Source organism: Palaemon carinicauda, chromosome 5, assembly GCF_036898095.1.
Source record: "Palaemon carinicauda isolate YSFRI2023 chromosome 5, ASM3689809v2, whole genome shotgun sequence".
NCBI classification, from domain to species: domain Eukaryota; kingdom Metazoa; phylum Arthropoda; class Malacostraca; order Decapoda; family Palaemonidae; genus Palaemon; species Palaemon carinicauda.
This window is the reverse complement of record NC_090729.1, coordinates 106869265-106878448: the sequence shown is the minus strand read 5'-3', so window position 1 is coordinate 106878448 and position 9184 is coordinate 106869265. Positions and strand designations below refer to the sequence as shown.

At 35.6% G+C, this 9184-nt stretch overlaps 1 protein-coding gene across 1 annotated transcript; it reads right to left on the bottom strand.

The window, feature by feature from the left end:
- Positions 1–97: 97 nt before the first annotated feature.
- Positions 98–3845, bottom strand: LOC137641059 (uncharacterized). The gene is made up of 4 exons (XM_068373505.1): positions 3819–3845; positions 3406–3526; positions 2386–2628; positions 98–461 (listed from the first exon to the last, which is right to left on the bottom strand). The coding sequence occupies exons 1-4, from the start codon at positions 3843–3845 to the stop codon at positions 319–321; spliced, it is 534 nt and encodes a 177-aa protein (XP_068229606.1). The 3' UTR covers positions 98–318.
- Positions 3846–9184: the final 5339 nt, after the last annotated feature.

Sequence of the window (9184 nt, the reverse complement as noted above, 5' to 3'; positions counted from 1 at the left end):
ACTACTAGTTAAGCAACAGCCCTTGTTAGAACAGCAGGATTACATAAGCCCAAACGTTCTAATAGCCCAAATAGGAAAGGAAAAAATAAACTATATGAAAATTAACGAACAAAGAATATAAAACATCTTATGAATAAAGAATATAAAATATCTTAAGAATAAAGACTATAAAATATCTTAAGAATAAAGACTATAAAATATCTTAAGATAAGTAACAAAATTAGATTAAATATGGTGATATATAAACTACAAAGTCCTCAGGTCATCCTATTCAGTGTGTTCAAATGCATCTTCACATATTGGGCACTTTTCTCGAGTTTATTTTGGCGATTCTCTGTTAATCGAAACTCCACAGAGGCTGTTAACACTCTCGTGATCCTCTTGTTGGCTGGAGAAAGTGCTGACATTGAACATCTGGGGGTTATGTGAAGTGTTTTCTGGTTCCAAGTTCCTTGCTGGCTCTGAAATGGAAAGGGTTCAAGGTTTAAAGGTTGCTCATGAGTGGTAGGGACAAGGGACAGTGACAATGACCTAGAGTCTGACCATATATACATATACATTATTATTATTATTATTATTATTATTATTATTATTATTATTATTATTATTATTATTATTATTATTACTAGCCAAGCTACATCCCAAGATGGAAAAGCAGGGTACTGTAAGCCCAAGGGCTCCAAAAGGGAAACTAGCCCCGTGAAGACTGGAAATAAGGAAACATAGATTAGTGCGTCTGATTGTACCTTCAAACATGAGAACTCTAACCCAAGACAGCGGAAGGCCATGGTACAGAGGCTATGGTACAATCATTGTTATTATTTGCTAAGTTACAAACCTAGTTGGAACAGCAGGGTGCTATAAGCCCAAGGGCTCCAACAGGGATAGATAGCCCAGTGAGGAAAGTAAACATATAGAATAGTGTGCCTGAGTGTACCCTCAAGCAAGAGAACTCTAATCCAAGATAGCACATATCATGGTACAGAGGCTATGGTACAATCATTGTTATTATTTGCTAAGTTACAAACCTAGTTGGAACAGCAGGGTGCTATAAGCCCAAGGGCTCCAACAGGGATAGATAGCCCAGTGAGGAAAGTAAACATATAGAATAGTGTGCCTGAGTGTACCCTCAAGCAAGAGAACTCTAATCCAAGATAGCACATATCATGGTACAGAGGCTATGGAACTACCAAAAACTAGACACTGGATGGCTTCTCCAACTCCAGGTTTTGATTCTATGGCCTAAATTCTATACACATAATGATATGTCAGTCAGAAGCGGAGCAACTTCTTATCTTGCTTATACTTCAACATCCGGTATTTGGGTATTCCCGACGTACTATAATCAAGATAATTCTAACCTATCAGCTAGTAGGACACTTTTCTGAGATAAAAGGACACTCCTGCAAGTCAGCACAAACGCGTCTCATAAAATCAAATATTGAGTAATAGATACTGTGTTCTTTAAAGGATAACATGATAAAACTTTATTTGAATGTGAGTGTGCACTAATATTTAATTTTATTCTATACTTTTTCCTCTATTTTAGTATGATCATCAGCACCTAATTAGGGTTTGTGGTAGTCCATTGGAAACGGCCCTACTTGGCGACATGCTGTACTTGGGTTCGAAACCCGCTTAAGCTAGATAGTTTCTTGTAGTGTCTGCAAACTTGCAAGCATTGTGAGCTAAGGATGGGTGTTTGGAGGAGCCTATAGTCTACCTGCTGAGTCATCATTAGGCATTGCCTAGCCCTCCCTGGTTCTAGCTTGATGAGGAGGGTGTGAACTAAGGATTGGTGTTTTGGGGAGCCTATACATCTACCTGCTGAGTCATCATCAGCCATTACCTGACCCTCCCTGATCCAGCTTGATGGAGAGGGGATTAGGCGCTGATCATATGTATATATGGGCTGTCTTTAGGGTAGTGTCACTGTCCCTTGCCTCTCCCATTCATACCCGACCTGTAAACTGATTTTCCTTCAAAATTTTAGGCGTATTTAGCATTTGGTTCTTAACTTCTACTTTTCCTATCGAATAGAATGTGTTATGATCTCTATAACGGTTTTTGTAAATTTGTATACGGGTGTGAGTGCCAGAAATGTATTGGTGGATATAGCTATATGTGGTTTAATATTTCTTATTCATACTGTGGTACATGCGTATCTATCACAAATTATCTTGAAAAAAAAAAAAAAACTATGAAATTCTCAGATTCCAAAGAGGAACTTCTCACTTTCCTCAAGTATTATTTACTTTTTGCTTTTTTACCCCTTTTCTTACCCCATACCGAGATCTTTTCTCCTTTTCTACATTCTATTCATCACTAAAGTGAAAATTTATGAAATGGTAAAGAGAATTAGCTTTGTTTACAGCAAATATTTACCATTAGGTGAAGCTCTTCTCCCTCGGATGATGTAAACAGCCATTCCTATCACGATAGCGACCGACACACAACAGATGCTTAGTGAAACTATTGTTGTGAAGTTCAGAGCAGTCTCTCTGGTGCTTGGCGTTGGGACAGTGCATGAGACAATGCTGCTTTGAGTCGTGGATAAGACAATGCTGCTTTGAGTTGTTGTTGAACCAACAGGACATTCAGTTGCAGGGGGAACTGGTGCTGGAAGATCTGCAATAGAGTTTTGTTAGATTAGCTTAGCTTAAACATCAACAAAAAACGCAGCAGTTTTTAGTCCAGAGTGGGACAAAGGCCAGTTTTCATCATCACGCTGGCCAGTGCGGATTGGTGCTGGCGGTAGATTTTCGTCTGATCGCTCACATTAAACCAACCTAGCATTGGTGGCCTTGACTAGTACAGCTTTGCTGATCTTAGATATACTCAAACACTTTCACCCCGTCAAGGTATCCCCACTGGTTAGACTAGTACAGCTTTGCTGACCTTAGATACACTCAACCGCTTTCACCCCGTCAAGGTATCCCCACTGGTTAAACTAGTACAACTTTGCTGACCTTAGATACACTCAACCGCTTTCACCCCGTCAAGGTATCCCCACTGGTTAAACAGCATAGCCCAAATCAAATCGTAGAGCCAAGGAGAAGGATGTTACTAAGAAAGTGAGCTAAGAAAGAATACGAAAAACACGAGATATTAGGATGGGACAGATGCATTTGCTCTGTTGTTAGTCCAAATGACCATACTTGACTCGACTTTACTTTAAGAGCTGTTTTCCAGGTTCTGTCACACAAGGAAACCCTATGCACTACAGGAACTACAAGATCTGTCTGTCGTGTACATTCTTAGGTATTTTGAGTATCACACAGCGTACATAAAACTGAAATAATTTTTTAGTTAACATTGTGAATATATTAATTTCAGGATGCAGTATTAGGGATATATAGAAATTGAGGACTTTCCAAAAGATATTATAAAAGAAAATGGACTCACCACATTGATATATGTCGTCACAAAATCTCCAGTAGGTCTTTTTGGTGCTCTTGATTGTGATATTTAAATCATATGACGAATATACCTGATATCTTTTGTCGCCTGGATAAATTTCCACTCCCTTGGAAAGAAAAACTTTGAAAAGACATTGCATTGAAAATTTTTCACAACATCAGATATATCTGTCATATTAAGCTAACAATCATTCGCCTGTTAGAAATATCAATTGTAAACCAATTTTATTATAGTTTTACTTAACAGTTAATGACACATAGAAGCAGAAAATACCTTAATGATGTAACTAACAGCAGGGTTCAGAAATGGTTTCTTTCCTTTGAGTGTTTGGTAGCTCAAAAGTGAGTATGAATATTTATTTGGAATATGAAAGAACAATTAAGAAAGAATTCTATTACCTTATCAACTTCGTTGTGATGGCTCATGATTTGATAGGCGTGTATCTATTTATTTATGTTTGTGTGTTTGTTCGTTTGTGATTCGCATAACTCAAAATCTATTTGACCGAATCTCATAAGATTTCGTGGGATGATTGGCCATGATCCAACGACAATTTAATTATATTTTTGAAGTTACTGGGTCAAAGTTCAAGGCCATGTAAAGGTCAAAAACATCTTTTTGCTATATCGTGGTCAATTTTTATCCAATTTGCCGAAACTAGTGCCAAAATGTGCATAGGGCATTGTCCTGCTAGGGCATTGTCACTGTCCCTTGTCTCTGCCATTCATTAAGGACTTTTAAACCGTTAAGAGACCCTTTTTGACAGTGATCTTCCAATAAACTAAGTCTTTTGTATTCAAATTTAACTTGAAAATTTTCATCTTTGATTCAAAATGAAACAATTATTTAACTTTGAAAGCTAAAGAAAGTGTTCACAAAAGAATTGTTTTTTGAAAAGTAATCACCAATAAATTATTGATTTTTGTTCTTATTTTTTGATTGCATCATTACGGTTTTGTGGGGTCAGAGAATTCATTGAATGATCGAAGACTTTTGATACTTACCCAATCTTTTCTATAAATTTCAAATAAATTCCATGTATTTGATTTAATTGAATTGTATATACATTCAATTTGTCGCTGAGGATTGTTTTGTAAATTCGGAAATCCTTCGAAGGTGATTTTGTTGTTTATATTGCTGGTCCAGGAAGCGAGAGCAGTGTAGGAAGAAAATATGAAGTTGACAGTATTATTCGCATCAGAGATGGAGAACTTGTCATCTGGAAGAGAGAATGAGTTTGGACATTGTAAAAGAATGCTTAAAGCAAAGTGTGTTATAAGGCATAATGTAATTTTAACTTGAATTAAAAAAGTTCTTCATTACTCTGTTAGGAACCAGTGAAAATAACTAGTCTTGAGGAAGTAATATATTGGGAATTTAGGGAAGGTTTTAAGACAGTATATCGCCATTCCAAACATCAATAGGTTAATTTAGTTCATGTAGTAAAAAGAAGCTGCTACGTAGCGTCTCAAAGTCTGAAGACAACGACTGAAATATAAATATTCAGTCATCATCATCATCATTATCATCATCATCCTACGCATATCGACGCAATGGTCTTGGTTAGATTTGGCCATTCGTCTCAAGCTTGAGGTTTTAAATCAATACTTTTCCATTCAACATCTCCTACTTCACGCCAAACATGTAGGTCTGGGTCTTCCAACTCTTCTAGTGCCTTGTGGAGCCTAGTTAAAAGTTTTGTGAGCTAATCTCTCTTGGGGAGTGCGAAGAGCATGCCCAAACCATCTCCATCTACATCTCACCATAATCTCATCCACATATGGCACTCGAGTAATCTCTCTTATAGTTTCACCTAATAACAGTTTAAAAATTCTTTCGAATTTTTTGTCATATGTTTAATATGATAATGAACGTCAAGCAAGCACTTTATTCCGTATTTTCATGACGTCATGAAGGAATTCTTACTGCTGGCTCTTAGCCCAAGTCCTTGGCGAAGGGCTGTGCATGTAGGATTCAGTCACTGGAGAGTGGGCTGCAGTGGTATTCATCTTTGGTAGTTACATATTTTAATCTCAATTGTTCATTACTTCTCAAATAGTTTATTTATTTCCTCTTTTCCTTTCCTTGCTGGGCTATTTTTCCCTGTTGGAGCTCTGGGTACTGTAGCATCCAGCTTTTCAAACTTTGGTTGTAGCTTAGCTAATAATAATAATAATAATAATAATAATAATAATAATAATAATAATAATAATAATAATAATAATAATAATAATAATAATAATATGCAACTGAGCTGCCTTTTTGAATGATACCTGCATTCACATTTCAAAGTTTATCGTTTGATTTGTTTATATAGTTCCCATATATATAGTAATTAATTTTAATAATTTCAATGATAATAATTTTAATGATTACCGTAATGATTTCGTTAATGATAATAATTTCAATAAATTGACGTTAATCCCCTTGAAAAAATGGAATCATAACCTCCGTCGAAGAGGGGGAGACCTTGTGAGATCGGTCAGGAAGTTGTGTGAAGCTTTGCTGGAAATCCTTCATGTGTTTCGAAATTCATATTAATTTTTTTTTTTATTTTAAAGAATCGTTTGCTTCCAAATTTCTAGCAAACTTTGATAGGCCACTTAGATTTTATTTTCATTTCAAGGCATTTATAAGACCCACATTTTTCTTTCTTACTAAAGTATATCATAAATTATTATTATTATTATTATTATTATTATTATTATTATTATTATTATTATTTTAATTATTATTATAATAATTATTATTATTATTATTATTATTATTATTATTATTATTATTATTATTATTATTATTATTATTGCTTGCTAAGCTACAACCCTTGTTAGAAAAGCAAGATGCTATAATCCCAAGGGCTCCAACTGGGAAAGTAGCCCAGTGAGGGAAGGAAATAAGGAAAATAAAAAGCAACAAGAAACTTAATGAAAAATAAAATAAAATATTTCAATAACATTAACAAAATTAAAATATATCTTTCTTATATAAACTATAAAATCTTCAAAATAACAAGAGGAAGAAAAATATATAGTATAGTGTGCCCAAGTGTACCCTCAAGCAAGAGAACTCTACCCCAAGACAGTGGAATACCATAGTACAGAGGCAATGGCACTACGCAAGACTAGAGAACATTGGTTTGATTTTGGAGTGTCCTCCTCCTAGAAAGATCTGCTTACCATGGCTAAAAAGTCTCTTTTAACCTTAAAGCGAAGTGATTCTTACCTTCTTGAGCAGACACAAAGGTCAGAATCAGTGCAAAAGGGAAGAGCAGTAGTTTCACCATAGTTGGTCGTTGGAATCCTGTCAAGAAATTGATCCCAGTTGGTCAAACTCACTTCTGAGTCCTCTGGAGAAATGAATTTATGATTCCTCTTTGGCTCGTCACTGAAAAAAAGTTTCACTTGATTTTCTTTTTCACTTAATCACTGCTGAAGAAGAGGCTTTGTCTTGTTGCGTCTCTGTAGGCTAGTAAAGAACTAGTAAAGAACAAATGGCGTCCTGGGATCAGAGGAAAATGTAAATATAATTCACATTTCCTACCGGATTTGTAAGATGATTAAACGTCTTTGTTTTAGCAACGGAAATGCAACCAGGGACACTCCAGTAGGCTTGATATGTGTTAGTTAGTAGTCAATTAAAAGGTTTATTGATAAATACACCCAATTCACTATAATATATAAAGATAATCCATTATCAAGTGCTTTGAACTAAACCACTCCCGGTTTCATTAATTGCTAATCTGTTTGTTACTTTGTGGATGAGATGACGTCTTGCTGATGACATTTGACATTTCAAAAACGGATATCCTCTCTCTCTCTCTCTCTCTGCTTCTCTTTGTCATCCTTATCTCCAGCCATGATTGTCCAATTTTACTTAAGTTTAGTTAACTTCATTTGTTTTTTATTATCTAATTGCCGGGTGGTCAAAACAGTCTAATGTTTACCTTATTTTTTATCGATCATAGGTTCGAGTCCCTGGCTGGGCTAGGCTAGTTATCATGAAAGGGAATTTCCTTGTGCGTCTAAGACTCCAAGTTCCCATGTCAGAGCGAATTCGATATTAAATGGTATTTATGGCTAATTTGAAAAAAAAGAAATAAACCTCGAGTGTTAGTGACATATATATATATATATATATATATATATATATATATATATATATATATATATATATATATATATATATATATATATATATATATATCAAAACTCATCGCTTAAGAAGCCCTTTCTGACTACGCTTATTCTTGGCATCCTGTTGATCCTTTCCTTTGTTATTTCTTCTCTTTGGTTATTTGATTTCCTTTTTATGTCATAATTACTTCCGAAGAATTCTTTGTTAATCCGAAGGCCCTTGGTATTCAAAAGTTAATTTCTAGTGTCTAGAAAAAATGGAGAGAGAGAGAGAGAGAGAGAGAGAGAGAGAGAGAGAGAGAGAGAGAGAGAGAGAGAGAGAGAGAGAGAGAGATTATTCTCTTATACACTTGCTTTAAGGAGTAAGTGCATTTCATTTATGTCTCAGTGTCTGACCCGAATATATTTCTTGCCAGGTAGTAGGTTGGCCAGGGCACCGGCCATCCGTTGAGATACTACCGCTAGAGAGTTATTGGGTAATTAGACTGGCCACACAGTACTACATTGGATTCTTCTCTCTGGTTACGGCTCATTTTCCATTTGCCTACACATACACTGAGTAGTATGGCTTATTGTTTACATAGTGTCCTCTGTCCTCATACACCTGACAACACTGAAATGACCAAACAATTCATTTTCTCTTAAGGGGTTAACTACTACACTGTAAGTGGTCGGTGGCTACTTTCCTCTTGGCAAGGGTAGAAGAGACTCCTTAGCTATGGTAAGCTGCTCTTCTAGGAGAAGGACACTCCAAAATCAAACCATTGTTCTCTGGTCTTGGATAGTACCATAGGCTCTGGACCATAGTCCTTCACTGTCTTGGGTTAGAGTTCTTTTGCTTGAGGGTACACTCGGGCACGCTATTCAATCTTATTTCTCTTCCTCTTGTTTTGTTAAAGTTTTTATAGTTTATATGTGAAAGATTTGTGTTGATGTTGTTTTTCTTAAATTATTTTAATTTAGTTGTTATTTACTTGTAGTTTCCTTATTTCCCTTCCTCACTGGGCTACTTTCCTTGTTGAAGCCCTCAGGCTTATAGCCTTATAGCATTTTGCTTTTCCAACTAGGGCTGTAGCTTAGCAAATAATAATAATAATAATAATAATAATAATAATAAAAAGATGGAATTCACAAGTGATAATAATAATGCTATTTTGAATATTCTTTATTCTTTATTTTTTTTGTCCTCAAAGACTCATTTAAAAACAGTTATAATTACACAAAGACATTTCATAATACTCATGAAAACTCCAAGGTCTTTGAGAACATTTTTATTTGCCAGATATGAAAGTAAAAGCCTTATTAGATCCACATGGTATGTGGCTTCAAATAAGGTTGTCTCTCCTTATTAATGCATAAAATAGATTAATTGGAAGCTTAAGTAAATCATGAAACAAATATAAGTCTGTTCAGTGGCATAGCTAAGAGTGGGGAACCTTTTTGAAAAGGGCCCCTTGGCCTCCAAGAGAGGGGTCCCTCCAAAGCAGGGTCAGAGAAAAAAAAATGGAAGTATACAATTAGAATTACTATTCGGTAAGGGGGGTAGGTTGTCTTTACTAAGTCAGCCCCCCCCCCCCCCCCCGACCCTAAATTTCTAGCTACGCCACTATGTAACGAAAATGTAAATACAG

Excerpts from the sequence above, each read along its gene's own strand:
- LOC137641059 (XM_068373505.1), bottom strand. The coding sequence starts at position 3,845 with ATGAGCCATCACAACGAAGTTGATAAG. Across the intron at positions 2,629-3,405 it reads TGACGACATATATCAATGTG|ATCTTCCAGCACCAGTTCCC; the intron begins GTGAGTCCATTT and ends ACTCTATTGCAG. Across the intron at positions 462-2,385 it reads GAGAAGAGCTTCACCTAATG|AGCCAGCAAGGAACTTGGAA; the intron begins GTAAATATTTGC and ends TTTCCATTTCAG.